General features: G+C 38.2%; 1 protein-coding gene across 4 annotated transcripts in view; it reads right to left on the bottom strand.

The window, feature by feature from the left end:
* Positions 1-2,603: 2,603 nt before the first annotated feature.
* Positions 2,604-21,860, bottom strand: part of nedd4a (NEDD4 E3 ubiquitin protein ligase a) — a 149,975-nt gene continuing 130,718 nt past the window's right edge. For all 4 annotated transcript variants that reach the window (XM_043677486.1, XM_043677487.1, XM_043677484.1 and 1 more), the window contains 9 exons: positions 19,234-19,304; positions 16,038-16,133; positions 14,018-14,091; positions 13,347-13,407; positions 8,911-8,970; positions 8,722-8,829; positions 6,682-6,778; positions 6,304-6,376; positions 2,604-4,724 (listed from right to left, as the gene is read on the bottom strand). In XM_043677486.1, coding sequence (XP_043533421.1) covers positions 4,622-4,724; positions 6,304-6,376; positions 6,682-6,778; positions 8,722-8,829; positions 8,911-8,970; positions 13,347-13,407; positions 14,018-14,091; positions 16,038-16,133; positions 19,234-19,304 — 743 coding nt within the window. In that variant the 3' untranslated portion in view covers positions 2,604-4,621. The remainder of the gene's footprint in view (positions 4,725-6,303; positions 6,377-6,681; positions 6,779-8,721; positions 8,830-8,910; positions 8,971-13,346; positions 13,408-14,017; positions 14,092-16,037; positions 16,134-19,233; positions 19,305-21,860) is intronic.

Raw genomic sequence — 21,860 nt, 5'->3', positions numbered from 1 at the left:
AGGGGAACTACATATAACAAATGTTATAGCTTGCTATAAAGATATTTGAGATATCATTAAGACAAGATACTGTAGGATTATCTAAATACAAGTTCTTTCTTTAATAGGAGAAAGTGAGGTCTGCAGATGCTGGAGATCAAAGTTGAAACTTTATTGCTGGAACAGCACAGCAGGTCAGGCAGCATCCAGGGAACAGGAGATTCGACGTTTCGGGCACAAGCCCTTCTTCAGGAAACTGAATGTTATAGCTTGCTATAAAGATATTTGAGATATCATTAAGACAAGATACTGTAGGATTATCTAAATACAAGTTCTTTCTTTAATACCCTGGCTACTAGATTCCAACCTTCAGATCATAAATCAGTTGCAAACTGTATACCTTTTAAAAATTGAATAATTAGCCAGGCTGCACTGTATAGAAACTGTTAAATCAGTCAATTGCAAAATTTATGTAAAGGCTTAATGTACTAAAATGACCTACAAGTAATCAGTCAAGACAATCCACATAACAAGTTTATTTAAAAATGTACTCTTGAAACAATTACAAAAGTATAGGTACTAATCTTGGTAATTATCATATAATGTTTCAAAGGAGAATTCTACTGAAATAATACATCTTGATAATGTTGCAACAAATTCACTTTCAACGGATCCGAATGTGTTGCAATGCTAAGAACAGCCATTCTCAAATTCAAAGGACTGTGGAGATGGTAAAGTATTATAAATTCTTCCTGGAGTACATACCACATCACATGGTGCTGCCTGACATGGCTCTAGAGCTTTACAATTCAACTTGCTTAAAGAAGACACTGTAGAAATTACCATGGCAAAATTGCAGAGCACAGGATGATCACTGCAGGGGCTACAGGAAGGAGCAGTTTTTCCAAGCAGTCATACAGCAGTACACTCTGCTGTGAATGTAGGATGTTTCATGTAGAAGTCACTATACTGAAGTGCAGCACAGAGAGGAGAGGAGAGATCTGGATAATGGGCTGCACAAAATCCTGTCCCTCATTTCACACTGGCAATACTTCTGTATTAAAACTTAGGGAAGAATTTAAGTGATAGGAAAAATGTAAAATAAGTGTGAACTTTAAAATCCTGAACATGTTATCTGAGGAAAACTTATCCACCAGACAACAACACAACTCAAAATATAACTTTAGGGTTGGAGCACTGCAAAGGACTGCAAATAAATATTTGGGTCACATATTTAAACCATGGCAGCACTTCCCTTGAATACTGTAGATTTAAACCAGTTATGTTGTCTTCTCACAGGTTATTTGATTGTTTAAAGTTTAAAAAGGTTAAAGGATATATGAACATATAATTTTTTTAAAAATCAATCCTAAATCAGTCTAATTGCTAAATGGGGAATTAGAGCCTAGTAATCTCAACCACAGCAGTGTTCGGCCCAGTGGGACAATTGTCAGGGAGACAATTGTTAAGTGATATTGCTGGACTGACAATCCAGAGACCCAGGTATCAGGGACCTGGGTTTGAATCACACGATAGCAGATAGTGGAATTTGAATTCAATTTTAAAAAGATGGAATTAAAAGTCTAACGATGACCATGAACCTTTTGTCAGAAAAAACCCATCTGGTTCACTAATGTCCTTTAGGGAAGGAAATCTGCTGTACTTGGCTGGTCTGGCTTATGTGACTCCAAACCCAAAGCAACATAGTTGACTCCTAACTGCCCCCTGGGCAATTTAGGATGAGCAATAAATGTGGCGTAGCCCTCAATTCCATGAATGATTAATAAAATTAATCATTTGTTTTGGTGAGCATGGTGCTTCACTAGCTGTTGACTTCAGGAGAGCAATGTGAGTGATGGCAGGGCCAAATGCCCTTTAGATCCCGTCACACATGGCTCACAGATCTTCATTATCACAGCTAGCTTGGATTTTTGTTGTAAGTTGATCCAGTGTTTGCTTGCACAGCATCTCAGTCTATTGCACAGCTATTTTGGCTGCTTTCAGGTCTTGCAGTGCTTTAACTGTTGAATATCAGGTAGGCTTTGTCTTTGCATTAATCACAGATATCATTTCAGTTGAGTAGGTCTCATTCTGTCTTTAGCAAGTTATGCTTTCGTTATCTTGTTGATGATTGAGCTTGGTGACTTTGCAATAGTTAATTACGTAACGAGCAAAGTTGTTATCTCAAGTACATTTTAATGGAAAGTTTATGTGCCCGAAACGTCGAATCTTCTGTTCCCTAGATGCTGCCTGACCTGCTGTGCTGTTCCAGCAATAAAGTTTCAGCCTTAATTACATAACGAGCAAAGTTGTTATCTCAAGTACATTTTAATGGAAAGTTTATAAATGGCAATGGCAGAAACCTGACTGCAGGTCACCCATCCACTGTGTTCGCACTAGAATTTCTTTTTGGTGGAGATGTGCAGTGGAGTTTATCAGATTGTATTAACATGAAGTTAACAATGATGGTATAGGCTATATCAGAGGTGCAATAACTTCAAATGCTCCAAAATCAATTAATGCAGAGACAGAAAATTCAACTATGTTGTTGATTTTGCACTTACATATAACACTTTCCAAAATATTAACTTCAAATACCTTTCCTACATGAACCAAACCACAACTTGCACCAAAAAGGCTATTTTATTACAAATAGGCTTTGTCCGCCAACTTCCCAGTGTTTCTCACGAAATTCCTCCTTCAGATGAATTTCATTCATTTAATTAGAAGTGCATTGTATGTATTTACAGAATTGTTTCCACCCAGTCTGCTTTCTTGTTGCAAATTCAATTCTAAATTATAACCTTAAAGATGAAAGATAACATTGCATGCATCATCTTTTATAATATAGCAACTATAAAAGTTAGTGGATTATTTTCAGAAGTTATTTACAAATCTGAGGTGAATATATATTGTGCAGAACACAAATATAATTTAAAGAATATGTACAATTTGGAATTACTATATTTTGTAATATTTACACACATTCTCTAATAACTGACATACATTCCAAGCTACGGTTGAAGAGAGGCAATTTTATCATTCTCAGAAAAAAAGTAATGAAGATCAATTGTAACAATATTCAAGTCCATTCTTGGTATCAACAGGATTAACATCTTTCAATGTAAAACCCTTGTTAAAACCACCATTTTTCAAAAATTCCAATTTGACTGCATGGGTATTCCTCCTTATAACCACCTTGATAATGGACACTTAAGAAAATTTAAGTTTAGCTATTGGATTCAGCTGACCATAAACCTTTCTTTCCTAAAGTGTAAACGTTTGTATTTTCACAGATAAGGTCCAATAACTGCTGCCACTTTATAAAGATTAATTTTTTGTTTTGGGATTTTCAAAAAAATGGCAAGTATATTTCACTGTTCCACCACAGATGTATGTTGCCGTTTTCAAAAAAAACCCAACTTATAGATTCCACCTTTCACTATGAAAAATACTGTCTGTGAGAACATAGACTTTCCATTCACTGATACAAGTTAGCTTTTCTGATTTCTTTACGGTCTTTAAAATGTTGTCTTCCACAATGTGGACAAAGCAGACCGAGCGAATCTTCAGCAGGCTCCTTTCATTCTCTTTGTATCAATTTGGACAAACCATTGTAATTGTGTAAGCTTTCAAGCATAAATTCAAAAGCCAAGATCTGTGAAGTATTAAGTACAGCTTTTGGAATTTTTGAAATGAAAGATTAATGGTCAAGTGAAGAATAGAAGTGGTTTCTGAAAATATTAATAATTAAACTCTTATTATTCGTGATCACATTTTGAGAGATGCTATTATAGCAATGAAAAAAGTTTCACAAATAAACACACAGTTCAATGCGAATTTTATAGCGTGATAAAATTAAATTTCAAAGCTTGAATTTGGCACTAGAACTTCATCTACCCAGACTGACTTCCATGCATTTGAGTTTACCCTCTTCTAAATTCACATTTGAGTAATCTTCCAAGTTATTTTACAGAATTAACTTTTCAGTTGTTTATTAGAGTTCTTTAAGCTATCAATTTTAACTCTCATATGAAATCACTATTGATTAAATTTAACATTATGCTACATATTAGTTTATCCAGGCGGTTACCAACGTAAGAACGACACAGTGATAAAACTGCAGTGATTCAATACAGCAAACCAGCCTGACTTGGCACACAGACTGGGAAAAATGCACAATTGAGTGACAGTGACAAGGGAGCTAGGTTGTTAGATCTTATATGCACATTCCTAATTAAGGATGTGATAATTAGTGCTGTACAGAATAGATACTGAACAATATTAAACATCAGAAGCCTGCATTGTGAGGTCACTGAATTAAATGGGATTTTTGATTCATTGCCTGCATTTAAACCATATTTTATTAGTTGGTACAACAAGCACGTCCAGGCAAATTAGCCATATTCAACCAGTCTATAAGAAAAATACTTCTCATCTCAGCTCTGAAAATGCGAGTTCAGGGAACTGATGGTAGTGTTACTGCATACTTAGTCTGTTTGTGCTTCATTAGTTTAATAAAAAGAGACATTTCCCTACAAGTAAGACTTAATCTCAAAACTCCATTTCTAGATACTTTGCTTCACATTTCAGCACACTCGCTGGATGATGTGATTACACTAAATCAGCCAGCTTTGGTCACTCAATCGACTCCATCAAAACCTTCAGTGTTCTCAATTGCTAGGTTAAGCTTCTCCCGCAATTCTTCAAATGATTCATAAGGTGGCAAATCGAGACGATTGAAACTGAAAAATAAACAATTTTCTTTATAAATTGTGCTAAACAAATTGAAGCTCTTACTTCTATGTAATTAATGTGGGCATTTACATTCCAGAGTTAGCAACATAGAGTCACAGAGGTCTACAGCATGGAAACAGGCCTTTCAGCCCAACTTGCCCATGCTGTCCAGTTGTCACCATTTAAACTAGTCCAGTTCCTTGCATTTGGTCTATATTCCTCCATACCTATCCAATCTGTGTACCTGTCTCAATGCTTCTTAAATAACAAAATTATACTTGCCTCTACTGATACCTTTGGCAGCCCATTCCATAAACTCACCACCCTGAGTGAAAAAATTACCCCTTTGGACTATTTTGTATCTCTCCTCTCTCATCTTAAAGCTATGCTCTCTAGTTTTAGACTCCTCTACCATGGGAAAAAGATATTGGCTGTCTATCTTATCAATGACTCTCATGGTTTTATAGGCCTCCATTACGTTACCCCTCAGTCTCCTATACTCCAGGGAAAAAAGTGCCAGCCTAGCCAACCTCTCCTTATAACTCAAACCTTCCAGGCCAGGTACCATCCTAGTAAATCTTTTCCATACTCTTTCTAGTTTAATAATATCCTTTCTATTGTAGGGCAACCAGAACTGCATACAGTACTCCAAATGGCCTCACTAATATCTTGTCCAGCGGCACAAGCCATCCCAACTCCTATACTCAATGCTCTGATCAATGAAAGCTAGCATACCGAAAGCCTTCTTCACCACTCTATCTGCCTGTGACTCCATTTTCAAGGAGCTATGAACCTGTAGTGCTAGACCTCTTTGTTCCATAACACCCCCAGGGCCCTATCATTGAGTGTGTAAGTCCTGCCCTGGTTAGCCCATCAGAATATAATACCTTGCATTTATCTAAATTAAACTCCATCTGCACACTGACCCAGTTGATCAATAGCTCATTGCATTTCCAGATAAACATCTTCACTGTCCACTTTAACACCAATTTTGGTGTTATTCGCAAACTTACTAACCATACTTCCTAAATTCTCGTCCAAATCATTTATATAAATGATGAATAACAGTGGCACACCACTGTTCACAGGTTCTCCAGTTGGAAAAACAACCCTCTACCACCACCTTCAGTCTTCTACCATCAAGTCAATTTTGTATCCAATTGGCTAGCTCTCCCTGAATACAGTGAGATTTAACTTTACTCAACTACCTATCATGTGATGCCCTGTCAAAGGCCTTGCTAAAGTCCATGTAGACAATATCTACCACACTGTCCTCATATACTTTCTTGGTCACCCCTTCAAAAAGCTCAATCAAATTCATAAGACTTGATTTCCCACTCATAAAGCCATGCTGACTGTCCCAAACGAATCCTTGCCTCTCCAAATGCCTGGAAACCCTGTCTGTCTGAATCCACTCCTCCCTACCATGGTTGTTCGGATCACCAGTCTGTAGTTCCCAGGCATTTCCCTGCAGCCTTTGTTAATAGCACAACATTAGCCACCCTCCAATCTTCAGGAACTTCACCTAAACATGAGCTAATCTGCTTTCCCCCCAAATTGTCAAAACAGTCAAAAGATCAAAGTTACCATGTGTGAGCTCTTGGTAATTTCTCTGGAGTTCCCCACTGTTCAATAGTAAATAACTGTGGTCCATTTGATCCTAAGAATAACAAATACAAGAATACAGTTTAAGAAAAACAGAAAACAATTAGTTGATTTTCATAGAAGTAATCCCTTGAACCAATTCCAACATTCAATCTAATTATGCTGATCCATAACCCTCCTCCACATACACACCCTTACTTTCACATTGTTTGATATCTATTCGTGGATGCATAATTTAACTTCATATTCATGGATACATAATTTAACTTGCAAAGAAAATCATCCAAATTTTGGAAGAGCAGGAAGATAATTTCATATTTAAAAGAAAGCAAACTTTAATTTATTCCTAATTCTGCTTACCATACAATTCAGCAAATCCATTCATAGGTACCCGTGAAGTACCAGTCACAAACTGCAGGAATCGAATACGCTTTTCTGAATCCATTAACAGCACTGTCTATAGATAAGAATAAAGAATTTTGTTATTTTTTTTAAACAATTGGGCATTTCTTCTGTGAAATTTTGACAGGATGTAAGCTATGGGATTTATGTATAAATTTTGTATGTTAGTTATTGTAAGGTTAAATTTCTGGTTTTGAGTTAGCAACTCATACGTTTTTCTGTGTCTGAAGTTAATAATTGCAAGTATTTATAGAGTCAGAGCATGGAAACAGACCCTTCGGTCCAACCTGTCCATGCCGACCAGATATCCCAACCCAATCTAGTCCCACCTGCCAGCACCCGGCCCATATCCCTCCAAACCCTTCCTATTCATATACCCATCCAAATGCCTCTCAAATGCTGCAACTGTATCAGCCTCCACCACATTCTCTGGCAGCTCATTTCTGTAACAATGGCAATTATTTTTAAAAAAAAAGTTTTTGAAGCCTGGTTGGAGAACATGGGTTTGTGTACGAACAGGCCTTTGTTGATTACAAGTTGCTTGTGACTCAGCACGGTAAGTAATGGCACCTCAAAAGGTTTAGATTAGATTACATTAGATTACATTACAGTGTGGAAACAGGCCCTTCGGCCCAACAAGTCCACACCGACCCGCCGAAGCGAAACCCACCCATACCCCTACATTTACCCCTTACCTAACACTACGGGCAATTTAGCATGGCCAATTCACCTGACCCTGCACATCTTTGGACTGTGGGAGGAAACCGGAGCACCCTGAGGAAACCCACGCAGACACGGGGAGAACGTGCAAACTCCACACAGTCAGTCGCCTGAGGCGGGAATTGAACCCGGGTCTCAGGCGCTGTGAGGCAGCAGTGCTAACCACTGTGCCACCGTGCCGCCCACCGTTTCTTGAGAGTGTTATGGAAATTACTTTTAAGCTTAAATGAAACACAAGAGAAGAGAAAAGAGAAGGAGAAAGGGATAACTTGGGTTAATGTTAGTCCTGTGAAGATTTTGGAACAGGATATTTGAATACAGCAGTGCTCCTGAGAAGACAAAGATAGAGGTAGTGGATTAAATTATCTTGGAGTGAGAAATTAGTGTTCACCCGAGACCAGAAGTGTTGGGATTAAAAACCCCGAAGTGGTCTCTTAAGATAAGTGGTCACCCAAGTCTATGAACTCTATGAAGAGCCCATCTGCACTTTCAGTTTAAAAGTTGAAATTGCAAGTGTCTTAAACCTATTGAGGTATTACAGAGACTGATGTGAAAATGACAAGTGGTGTATGAGAAGTATACCAGGAGTGGGGTTTTGGATACTATACAAAAGCTGTTTTGTTTCTTGTGAAATTATATAGGAATGTTTTGTGATTGACTTTATATTATAAATACATAGTTTAGTATTACAAAGACATACATATTTTATCTTCATTCCTTCTGTAATAAATTTACAGTTTGTTCTTAAAGCAAAATCTGCAGCATTGCACGCTTGCGTTTTAGCAAGATAACATTTTGTTAAAATCAAAACATACATAATTATTAGCTACCAAGCCAGGTTTCTGACTGGGATCAGGCTTGTCTGATCCACTGGGACAATGACTATTGTAAACATACTCCCGCTTTTGTTCAAACAGGAACAGAAAACAATTATTAACCTAAATAATCCCTTTCTTGGTGTCTACTCATTTATGCACCCCCTTTTATTCCATACAAGAGTTTCTACTCCTTTAGAAGGGAAGGCCAGCAGATATAGCTTCTTGCTTCATTTTGTTTGGATAGTTCAAGGGAGATTTTTTAATGGTGTCTGTTACTGATAAGAATTTTCTTTTTTAAAATGCCTGCAATAAAATCAGCACATTTATATCTGAAAACTGAAATGCAAGGAAAATGGAAACCCAAAGTTTCAACAGTCACACTGCAGTGACAAGCTGTAAATCCTGCTTAAACAACAACCACCAAATATATGTCATGTCAGACTTTCCAGTCTTGCATTACCTTCCAAAACCATTGTATGACCGGATGGTTTGCATTGTATCCATTTTTGTACTTTGTATTCTCCCTCCAGTCGTTGACATCTACATCCCCTAGTCCACACATTAATAGCTAGAAACAAATGTATAAACATCATCAAAACACACACAAAAAAATTCAATATATATTGCAGTTAAAATGAAAAAAAGTTACCTCCAATTCATTCTCATCAAATATTTTTATGAGATCTTGTGGGATCAGTTCAAAAAAGCCCTGAAAATAGAAAGAAAGTGTGGTGTAAGTGGTATCACCTATGTTTACTACAGCAACAGTCAAGTCATGCAGACAACAAACTTTGTTGACCTAATTTTCTAATGACATTCATGTGCCTTGGATGTCAAGAACCCAGAAGACCTGCATCAGGCCCCGAAGGTCCAAAGCAATTATTTTAATGAGTACAAAACAATGAAAAGTTAAAATAATTCAGTGCACTTTCTGCAGTGACTCAATGCTGATTTCAAAACAAAGTTCAGGCATTAATTTAAAAAGCATTTATTTCATTCAGTGGACAGCTTGTAGTATTTTCTTAATTAATACTTTGACCATACAAAAATATAAATGGCGATAAGCATTTAAAAAAAATACATGGACTTTTTTTTTTTTACACAGAGGGTGGTAAGTACCTGGAATGCGATGCCAGAGGTGGTGGTGAGGGCGGATATAATAGCAACATTTAAGAGGCATCTTGACATATACATGAATAAGCAGGAAAGAGAGGGATATGGACAGTGTACAGGCAAAGTGGTGTTTAGTTTAGAAAGTGCAATCTTGATGGGATGAAGGGCCTGTTTCCGTGCTGTACTTTTCTTTGTTCTTTTGACACATGTCCCAAGTGTTTGATATCAATACGTCTGTCAATGAAGCATTATCCAAGAAAAGAAAGTAATGCACAGATCAATACATTGGCCAGTGCTTTTTTAAGGAAAACCATGGATGCTATGATAGAGTCATGCAGCTGTACAGCATGGAAACAGACTCTTTGGTCCAACTAACCATGCCAAGTAGATATCCCAAATAAATCCAGTCCCATTTGCCTGCATTTGGCCCATATCCCTCTTAACCCTTCCTATTCATATAAGCATCCAGATGCCTTTTAAATGTTGTAATTGTATCAGCCTCCACCACTTCCTCTGACAGCTCATTCCATATACGTACCACTGTCTGTGTGAAAAAAAGTTGCCTCTTAGGTTTCTTTGAACTCTTTTCCCTCTCACCTTAAACCTATGCCCTCTCCTTTTGGACTCCCCCACCCCAGGGGAAGACTTTGTCTATTCACCCTATTCATGCCCCTCATGATTTTATAAAGCTCTATAAGGTCACCCCTCAGCCTCCAACTCTCCAGGCAAAAGAGTCCCAACCTATTCAGCCTCTCCCTCTAATTCAAACCCTCCAATTCTGGCAACGTCTTTGTCAACCTTTTCTGAACCCTTTCAAGTTTCACAACATCCTTCCTATAGCATGACCAGTGTTAAGCTATTAAGACAGCAATGACTGGACTGTACATACACAGCTAAAGGTAAAAAATCAAAAGCTGCTGTTCAACTTGCTCCGCTCATACAAAACATCCACTGAATTGGTACTTCATTAAGAGACAAATGATTGAAACACATGAAAACCACAAAATTGAAGTGCTTAACTAAGGGATACCCACGAGAAAAACAAATACCATTTGCCCATTCAAAGACAACTACAAGGCCTCCTCCAAGGTCAGCACGTCCTTCCTTCGAGATAGAGCTCAAAACTACTCACAATACTTCAAATGCAGTCTGACCAGAGCCTTATACAGCCTCAACAATACATCCCAGTTCCTGTGTCCTACGCCTCTCAAAATGCATTGCATTTACCTTCCTAACAGTCAACTAAACCTGCATGTTAATTTTATGAGAATCCCAAACTATGACTCCTAAATCTCTTTGTGCCTCAGATTTCCAAAGCTTTTCCCTGTTTAAAAAATAATCTTTGCCTGTATTCTTTCTACCAAAGTACATAACCTCACACTTTTCTGCATTGTTTCCAACTGACACTTCTTAGAAAGTTCAAATCCTTCTGCAGCCTCCCTGCTTCCTCAACACGACGAGTCCCTCCATTTATCTTTGTATCACCCGCAAACTTAGCAATAATGCCCTCAATTCCTTCATCCAGATTATTAATTTTGAATGTGAATAGTTGTGGTCCCAATATGGACCCCTGCAATACTCCATTATTCTCCAGCTGGCATCCTGCAAAAGTCTCCTTTAACCCCATGCTCTGCCTTCTGCTAGTCAGCCAATCCTCTAACCATGGCAGTACCTTGCTCCTAACACCATGAGATCTTAACATATTTAGCAGCCTCCTGTGAAGCACCAGGTAAAAGGCCTTCTGAAAATCCAAACAGATCACACATACTGGTTCTCCTTTGTTTAACTTGCTCGTTACCTCCTTAAAGAATCCTAACAGATTTTTCAGGCACGACCTCCCCTTGATGAAGCTGTGCTGACTCAGCCCTATTTTACCATGGCACTTCCAAATGTTCTACAATCTCATCCTTAATAATACTCTAAAACCTATCAATAACTGACATCAGACTAACTGGTCTATAATCTCTTGTCTACTGCCTCCTTCCGTCCTTAAATACAGGTATGACATTAGCCATTTTCCAGTCTTGTAGGACTCTGACTCCAGCGATTCCTGAAATATCACTACCAATGTCTCCACAATCTCGTCAGCTAGCTCCTTCAGAACTCTGGGGTATGGGCCATTCAGTCCAGGTGATTTATCCACCTGAAGATCTTACAGCTTTCCCAATATCATCTTTCTTAGTGATGGCCACTATACTCACTTCTGCCCCAATTCTCTTGAAGTTCTGGTGTCTTCCACTATGAAACTCATGCAAAGTATCTATTCAGTTCCTTTGCCATTTCTTTGTTTCCCATTATTACTTCTCCAGTCTCCTTTTCCAGTAGTCTAATGCCCACTCATGCTTCTCTCAACTTTTGTCTATCCTAAAAAAATACTTTCAATCTTCTTTCATATTATGAGCTTGCTTACCCTAATATTTCATCATCTCTCCCCTTCTTGCTTTTTTTAAAAAAAGTTACCCACTGCTGGTTTTTAAAATGATTCCCAATTCTCTGGCTTCCCACTAATCTCCACTACATTGTACGTTTGCTCTTTGGCTTTTATGCTGACTCGGTCTTCCCTCAATTACCATGGTTGCCTCATCTTCCGATTAGAATATTTCTCTTCCTTAGTATGAATTTCTGGTGCGCCTCCCGAATTACCCTCAGAAACTCCTGCCATTGCTGCTCCAACATGTTTCCTGCTGGGCCCCCCTTCCATCAAACGCTGGACAGATCTTATCTCATGTGTTTGTTGTTACCTTTATTTAATTGTAATACCCTTACATCAGATTCAGGTTTCTCACTCTCAAACTGCAGGGTAAATTCTACCCTACTGTGGTCACTGCTCTCTGGGGGTTTCTTCACCTAAGGCTGCCTAACCAAGTTTGCCTCCTTACACCTCACCAAATCCCAGAACTGCCTGTTCCCTAGTGGGCCGTGCCACAAGCTGCTCCAAAATAAACCATTTTGTCAGCAATCCGCAAATTTCTTTTCTTGGAATCTGCTCCCAACCTGATTATTCCAGTCCAGCTGCACATTTAAGACCCTAATGATTATTTTAATAGCACCTTTCTTACATGCCGACTCTATCTCCTGACTTACTTTCTGCTCCACATCCTGACTACTGCTAGAAGGCCTGTACATAACTCCCATCAGGGTCCTTTCTCCTTTGCAGTTCCTCAACTCTACCTATATAAATTATATGCCTTCAGACCCTATATCACTTCTTGCTAGCGATTTAATTTTATTTCTTACTAGCAAGGCAACCCGTACCTCTGTCCACCTGCCTGTCCTTTGCAGAGGACACATATCCTTGGATATTTACTTCCTGGCCCTGATTCCCTTGCAACCACATCTCTGCGATGCCCACAACATCGTGCCTGCCAATTTCTCCTTCATCTCTCTAAATACTATCATTTTTTCTCCAGTTAATTTCACTTTCTGTACATATTTTAGCTTTTGACTTTCGTAGTATAATGTACATTTTTTACTTCAGATTCTATTTGCCTCATTCAGAATACTTCAGGTTGATTGGCTAAGGACAGACATTGGTTTCTGCCCCACTCAGACAGGTCCCAGATACCCTGAGGAAAACATTGTGCCAATATCTATTTCTAGTTTCTGCAAGTTCTAGTGCAAACTCCAATAGAAAGTCAAGTGGACAGGTGAAAGTACAATGAATGGCTGGCACCACTTGTTTTATCTACAAAAATCTGGACTATTAGGACTACCTGGGAAAGGAATGCTCACAGGCCCAGATAATTTAACACAAATAGCATCTTGCATCAGAAACTAAATTGGGATGCTAGCCTTAGGTCAATGAATGCACTTTGCCTTTCTTTTCCTTTTATCTTTGCTATGTTGAAATGATTTGAATCTTAAGGAATCTCAGCATTAAAGTTAAACTCATTAGACAACATCTTAGATTATGTATTGATCTGTCTTTAATCTAAGGAGTTAGATCAAGTAAAAACTAAACATTCTTGTTACCTCCTTAAAAGAATTCATTTGCTCCTGGATGCGATTGACAAACCTCCACTGCATCACAAGGCTAAAATAGAATAAGAACAAAATAGCGGTGAAATATCACTTTACTGAACCTCACATCACTCGTTTCTAAATTCAGAACATAATATTTTAGTTAGAGGAGCATTTACAAACTGTATGCAAGCTATGTTATATATTTTCCTCTCATTCTTGGGAATGGAACTTGAGGTCATCCTAAACTGATAAAAATCGATTTCTCTGCAATCTCGAAGTCTCATGTTAAGAAAACCTGCAAAACCTTGAATAATAATCTGACACCAGTCACCAGCACAAAGCTGGCTCCACTGGTTATCTCATTCAGATAACTTTCAAAGACAATTCACATTGAGAATTGACCAAATTTCAGGAGCTGCACTTGGAAGCAGGATTGCTGGATTGGAGAATTGACTGCTGGGAAAACAGCAATTTACTATGTAACAATTTCACAGACTTTTTTGGGATTGCTTAGGACTGAAATCAGGAGTTTCAAAGCAGGGAAATTTCCCAAAAGGATATCTTTTATCTTCACAAATGGATAAATATTGAACAAAAAATAAATTGCACATGAACATTTCAAACTGAGTTAAACATAGCTATCTTCAACACAAACAATTCTCAAGCTCAAAACCACTTACTGAATGTATTCTTTCTTGTTTTTGTTGGTAACCAATATTTCTGATCCATCAGGTTTTAGTTCATGTTGTTGAGTCTGGTGAAAAGAAAAATAAATCCATAACATTTCACTTAAACCACAAAACCACTAGAGGGCACATATACTGTTTTACAAAATGGCATTTTGAAATGGCATTTAAGATCTTTCATCAGCAACATAACATTTGTAGAACAGTACAACACAAGAATAGTCCTTTCAGCCCACCATGTCTATGCCAACCATGATGCCATTCTAAATTAACCCCATCTGCCTGCACATTGTTCATATTCCCTGCCCGTTCATTTAAGTCTTAAGTACAGATAGACAAGTGGTCACCAAAAATGAGCTTAATTTGAAATCTCATTTTATTCGATTTTAATTATTTTTGGATATTTTAAATAAGTTAATTAATCTATTTGTCTCTTAATTCCACTTATTTTCTCCTCTTTTTGTTTTATTTGCTGTACATTATCTTATATTGGAATAACCTTTCTAATTTGCACTTTCTGGTTTAAGCTCTACCTCAGTAAAAGTCATTCAATCTGACTGTTCAGATCCCCTATGGAGGGCATTGTTCCTACTAGTAGTTTAACCCTTAAATCTGATACATCCAAAGCAATCAGTACAGTTAATTTCTAGTAGCTATTCTGCAAAATTGTTATCACTTATAAAAGTATTGAAACATCAGTGTAATAACCTTTATTTGGAATGAATAGACAAGAAAGCTGAGTTTGAATGACTTTATGGGGACACATATTCAACCAAAATCCAAATTTTAGAAGGTTGTAAAATTAAATCACAAACGTAATGGCGAAAGTCTGTTTTATTTTTGGACCAATCCAGAAAAAGCCTGCCGACAAAGTACATTATCCCATTACTCTGTAACACCTCAAAGAATCACATTTAAATTTTTTTGAAATAATAAGTTAATGTTGTGACTGTATCCAATGATGTTATTGGTAGGAATTTGTTGTTGCATAATGACTTGAAATGCTACTCCTTATCATTCAAGTTCAAGATGTCGAAAATCCACAAATGTACTCCGACATAGAGTCACAGAGATGTACAGCATGGAAATAGACCCTTCGATCCAACCCATCCATGCCGACCAGATATCCCAACCCAATCCAGACCCACCTGTCAGCACCTGGCCCATATCTCTCCAAACTCTTCCTATTCATATACCCATCCAAGGAAAAAAAACGATGTTCAAAAAATAAATGTCTTCTTCAACTCACGAAAATGAGACCATTCAGCAATATAAAGTTCAATCTTTCATTTGTACATTTAACAGATCACAAAGTATAATCCAAATATTGGGACTGATTAAGGCTCCATTCTGCACAGACACCAAACACTATAAACTGTCACCTCAATTAATGAGCAGCTTAAGTTGTCAATTTCATTGTGATTTGTGTATGGGACAATTCTTCGTTCATCTTGCTGCATTGGTGAGCAACAAAAGTTCCATTTATCACACAAAAAATGACACTTGAGATCTTTAGTCTGGAATATCTGTACAGTGAAAGTGCAACTGGGCTAGTCCATTACTATACAACATGCACAAAACAACATTTAAACACTGTAGTTCAAAAACTGATACTAATACCATATAAACAACTGTTCTATTGATACTTCCAGAATACTTGTGGTGCTAAACAAGGCACTCTTCTTGAAATTAAGGTTTCTAACATTAATACAACTCAAAGTACATTAATATTACATCAGGTCCTGTACTAACAGGATGTCATATACACTTTTTGGCACATATATAAATAGATCCCACAAAGATCATTACAGAGAATAATATAACAAATAGAACTAACTACATATTGCTGTTCTGTACTTAAAATGAACTCTTGCAGAAATTTTGGTCTAACTACAAATTATGAACGTGATTTACATTACAAGGTAGATATCTGTACTCAAACACTCACCAATCTAATGCAACAGTTTAATTGCAAGTGAATTTAATTGTAATCAATGCACAAATGCATACTAACCTGACCAAACAACTCTTCATCAACCACAAATCGAAGATCCAAATCAGTTGGATCATTTTCAAGAATCCACATTAGTGAGTTGTAATACTCGCTGTCCTGTAACATTAGAGATTACTTGTTAGTGGTTCACAAGATTGAATTAGACACTCTCAGTTGGAAGCATGTTTCTCAAGGAATTACATCATAATGTGCAAATGCTGTACCATTCATATTTTATAGATGCTCAGAGTGTGATTGTCTCTTTTTCAGGCTAAGTATATAGGTGGGCAAGCTGGGTATGGACTAAGTTGACATCCCTACCATTTAGAAAATGTGACCCATCATGTATCAGTAAAAGAGCTAACATTTGACCACATCATCTTATCAGAAGCCTTGATAGTGATGCCCAGGTCACCAGAGACTGCTGGCTGTAATTTTCAATTTAAGGGCCTTTGCTGATGGTGGGTCAAGAGGGTCCAGTGGAGCTTCCCACTCCATGCAATTGGGTGAACTGGAGAGAGAAACCTGCCATGGCACAGTTATCCAACCATTTCCACTTCTCACCATCTCAGGAAGGAAGCATTCTGCTCTCAACTCTGAAAAATAGGAGCAATCTTCTTTTCCCAGATTATGTCCAAGATTGTTTTGAAAATAAACTAATGCTTTGAAATGAACGCTTAATTCCAACTCCTATACCATTATCCAAGAAGCTAACATTGAGTTTAAATTATTTTGATTTGGGTTTTTGCTGAAGATTTTGAAAGTTCTTTGGAAACTCTGATTGTTTAATGGATTCATCTAACTGAGTTGTTACCAGGCTAAAAGAAAAATGCTTGGCACTTGAATAAGGCAAAAATATGAGCCAAGGACAAAAGCTGGAGAGAAGATTAGGTCCAGATTGGATCCATGTGAATGTCAAATAACAGAATTTACAACAAAAAAATTACTTTAGATAATGTAATAATTGTGAAAACGATGCATTGCAAAAAAAATTTTCTTCTCTTGCAATGTAGCAATAGATTATTGAAAAAACTTTTGTTTGGCAGAAAATTTACAGTACAAGGGACTGAATGTGAAGTTATTACAAATTAGCTGGGGAAGGGAAAGACTCAACAGCACAGCTTTTTTAACAGAATAAATATTTATGAGAATTTGATCCTGGTACAGAGAAACGTTCATTGTGGCAAAAAGACAATAATTAGTCATGCATTTATCAGTAATATATTTCCCAGTACTGATACAAAACAGTTGTATTACACAGTCAAGTTGCTGTTAGAAACAATTAATTGCTGCTGGGCGGCTGGTTTGAGTTGCAGAGTGATGTGTGGGTTCAATTCCTGCACTAACATGGAGGATTCTCCTTCTCAACCTCTCCCCTCAACTGAAGCGGGAGGTCTGTCAGGTTAAACCACCACCAGACTCTAGCCCTATGCTCCGGTAGAGAGTGGGGTGCTGGAAAAGCACAGCAGGTCAGGCAGCATCCGATGAGCAGGAGAATCGACGTTTCAGGCAAAAGCCCTTCATCAGTCCTCACTTTCTCCATGCTCCAATTGGTCTATGGCAACTTTACTTTTTTAAACTGCTATAGTACTCATTGATTAAATGCCTCTAAGTAACCATTTAACACATTTATGATCTGAAACTCATCCCAACAGTTCTTTGGAATGGTGAGTTCCTCTTCCACTACCTAATTGCTAGTGCAGCGTGGGGGAATATTGGACATCTTTTGCTATTCTCTCATTCAGATATTATTGGGCAGCCCCAACCTCTGACTACTGGTCCATCACTCCCTTCCCTAAGCTTTATAAAGCTTACTTTGTGCAAACGTTTCTGTTTTTCTACTTCGGCCCATTATTTATATGCCCTGTTGCAACTGGGTTTACTTGCTCCTGCTCCCTTGTAAATTAGAATGTGACTCAAAGTTTCAGAGAAACTCTTTCCTTTCTAGGAAATTTTAACTACACAAAGTAAAATGTTTTCTCTTAGCTAAGTGCAATATGACACTCACTTCGTCACCTCTAATCCCTCAATTAGCACCTAAACAAATGATTTGATCATTAATTGCCGTTTGTGGCAAATTATTGTTTGCAAATTGGCAACCACAGTTCTTTAATGACAACATGATTGTGGTTGATCTGAATGTGACCTCAAATCCACATTACCGCCTGCCCTGATAACCTTTTAACCCCTTGCTCAACAAGAATCTCTCCATCTCTGCTTGAAAAATATTCAAGAACTCTGCTTCAACTACCTTTTCAGGATGACAATTCCAAAGATTCATGGCCCTCTAACAGAAAAAGATTTGGCTCATTTTTATGTTTAAAATTGGTGACCCGGCATTTTTAAAATCCCGGATTCTAGATTTTCCCATAAGGGAACATGCTCTCTGTCAGCCCTATCAAAATCCTTCAGAATTTTGTGTGTTTTAATCAAGTTACCAATAACTCTTTTGAAGTCGAGCATACACCGTACCCTGTCCATCCTACAATGACCTGTCCATTCCAGGTTATTAGTCGAGTAAACCTTCTTTGAACTGCCTTCTCCAAAGCATTTATATTTTTCCTTAATTACTGTACACATTACTCCATGAGGTCTGCTGAGTGCCCTATATAACTGAAGCATAAACTCTCTGCTTTTGTAGTCAATTCCTCTCAAAGTATATGACAGCATTCTGCTAGTTTTACTGATTAGTTGCTGTACTTGAGCAAGTTAAATTGTTTTCCACTGTTTACATTCTCTTGAACATTGCCTGAAAACCCTCTGTGATGATAACTGTTGGTCAATGACCATTATCACTGACTAACCTCCCAATTTCTCATATCATTTAAAAGCTACAGTAACACATACAAATAGCCAGCATAATTGCAAGGTCATCCAACCTGCTGCAATCTTTCATGGCAACCAATTAACATTTCAATGTTTTATGGCTGTTCCTCAGGCTTAATCTATGTGGCCATTGTACATCACTATGAAACCTGATGTTGCCCTATTTAACTTTGATGCAGAACTATTTCTGGGTAGTTATCAAAAGCAGAAGCCTGACAACCTCTTCCCAGAGCAGTGTAGACTAGACCACGGTCATGAGGCCAAGCAGAGCACTTCAACTATTACCCTGACAGAGAGGAATTAACTTCTTTTTCCATGTCTCACTCCTGCACATACAGAGCAGTTACAAAAGGAAATATTATTCCCCATATCTATAGCACGAAACACTTACCACTGACTCCATATCTTGCAGTGTAATTGGCTTCTGAAGCATCATCTTATACAATGGTCTGATGAAAAACCCTGCATAAATGAAAAACAAAAAGCCAATCAATTTCTGCAAGCGTACATAATTGCCTAATAAGGAAGGCAGATGAACTCGGCATGGTTAGGAACATGGGACTGGGATATCACAGCAATTTCAGAAACGCGGCTCAGGGATGGACAGGACTGGCAGCTTAATGTTCCAGGATACAAATGCCACAGGAAGGAATGAAAGGAAGGCAAGAGAGGACGGGAGTGTGGTGTTTTTGAAAAGGGATAGCATTACAGCTGTACTGATGGAGAATATTCCCAGAAATACATCCAGGGAAATTATTTTGGTTGAACTGAGAAATCAGAAAGGGACCTTATTATTATAGACACCCTAGTGGAGGAAAATTGAGAAACAAATTTGTAAGGAGATCTCAGTTATCTGTAAGAATCTGAATGTAGGTTTGCTCGCTGAGCTGGAATGTTCATTTTCAGACGTTTTGGCATCATACTAGGTAACATTTTCAGTGAGCCTCTGGACGAAGCACTATTGATGATTCCTGCTTTCTATTTAAATGTTTGGGTTTCTTTGGATTGGTGATGTCATTTCCTATTCCTTTTCTCAGGGGGTGATAAATGGGGTCCAAGTCAATGTGTTTGTTGATAGGGTTCAGGTTGGAATGCCATGCTTCTAGGAATTCTCGTGTGGGTCTCTGTTTGGCTGGTCTTAGGATAGATGTGTTGTCCCAGTCGAAGTGGTGTCCTTCCTTATCTATATGTAAGGATACTAGTGAGAGGGGGTCATGTCGTTTTGTGGCTAATTGATGTTCATGTACCCTGATGGCTAGTTTTCTGCCTGTTTGTTTAATGTAGTGTTTGTTACAGTTCTTGCATGGTATTTTGTATCAGCTGCATCAGAACATTATTTCAATGAACCACCACACACTGCAGAGGAAAATCACCTATACAGTGTATTCAAAAAGAATGGGTACCAAATGAACTCAGTTTGCTGATTTCACAACAAACTCAAACAAGCAGACAAAATGCGCCCAGAAACCCTAGCCACTCTCCCCTACATCAAAGACCTCTTGGAAATGACTGCCAGACTCAGACCCTTTGGCATGATTGGTAGCTCACAAACCCACCAACACACTAAAACAGCAGGTAATGAACTTAAAAGACCCTATACAGGCAACAAGCAAAACTAATGTCATTTACAAAATACCTTCAAGGACTGTAACAAACACTACATTGGACAAACAGGCAGAAAATTCACCATCAGGGTACATGAACATCAACTAGCCACAAAATGACATGACCCACTCTCACTAGTATCCCTCCACATAGATAAGCAAGGACACCACTTCGACTGGGACAACACATCCCTCACAGGACGAGCCAAACAAAGACACGCATGAGAATTCCTAGAAGCATGGCATTCCAACCTGAACTCTATCAACAAACACATTGACTTGGACCCCATTTACCACCCAGTGAGATAAAGAATAGGAAATGACATCACCACAGTAAATGACATCACCAACCCAAAGAAACCCAAACATATAAATAGAAAGCAGGAATCATCAGCACTGTTTCGTCTGGAGGCCCACTGAAGATGATGTTACCTAGTATGGTGACGAAACGTCTGAAAACGAACCTTACAGTTCAGCGAGCAAACCCATATCCAGAAACTCAACCTGAGCTACAAATCTTCTCAAAACACGCTATCTGTAAGAATAATAGGGTGGTTATGGGAGGGGATTTTAACTTTTCAAACATTGATTGGGACTGCCATGGTGTTAAGGGTTTAGATGGAGGGGAATTTGTTAAGTGTATACAAGAAAATTTTCTGATTCAATATGTGGATGTACCTGCTAGAGAAGGTGCAAAATTTGACCTACTCTTGGTTAATGAGGCAAGGCAGATGTCAGTGGGGGAGCACTTTGGGGCCAGTGACTATAATTCTATTAGTTTTAAAATAGTGATGGAAAAGGATAGACCAGATCTAAAAGCTGACATTCTAAATTGGAAATGTAGGTTTGCTCGCTGAGCTGGAATGTTCATTTTCAGACGTTTTGGCATCATACTAGGTAACATTTTCAGTGAGCCTCTGGACGAAGCACTACTGATGATTCCTGCTTTCTATTTAAATGTTTGGGTTTCTTGGAGGAAGGCTAATTTTGATGGTATTAGGCAAGAACTTTCAAAGGCTGACTGGGGGCAGGTGTTTGCAGGTAAAGAAAAGGCTGGAAAATGGGAAGCCTTCAGAAATGAGATAATGTGAGTTCAGAGACAGTATACTCCTGTTAGGGTGAAAGGAAAGACTGGTGGGTATAGGGAATGCTGGATGACTAAAGAAATTGAGGATTTGGTTAAGAACAAGAAGGAAGTATCTGTCAGGTAGAGACAAGATAGATTGAATTAATTCTTAGATTATAAAGGTAGTAGGAGTATGTGGGAAATCAGGAGGGCAAAAAGAAGTCATGAGATAGCTTTGGCAAACAGAGTTAAGGAGAATCCAAAGGGTTTTTATAAATACATTAAGGACAAAAGGGTAACTTGGGAGAGAATAGGGCCCCTCAAAGATCAGCAAGGCAGCCTTTGTGT

Source organism: Chiloscyllium plagiosum, chromosome 36 (assembly GCF_004010195.1).
Source record: "Chiloscyllium plagiosum isolate BGI_BamShark_2017 chromosome 36, ASM401019v2, whole genome shotgun sequence".
In the NCBI taxonomy this organism is placed as follows: domain Eukaryota; kingdom Metazoa; phylum Chordata; class Chondrichthyes; order Orectolobiformes; family Hemiscylliidae; genus Chiloscyllium; species Chiloscyllium plagiosum.
This window is presented reverse-complemented; position numbering and strand designations above follow the sequence as displayed.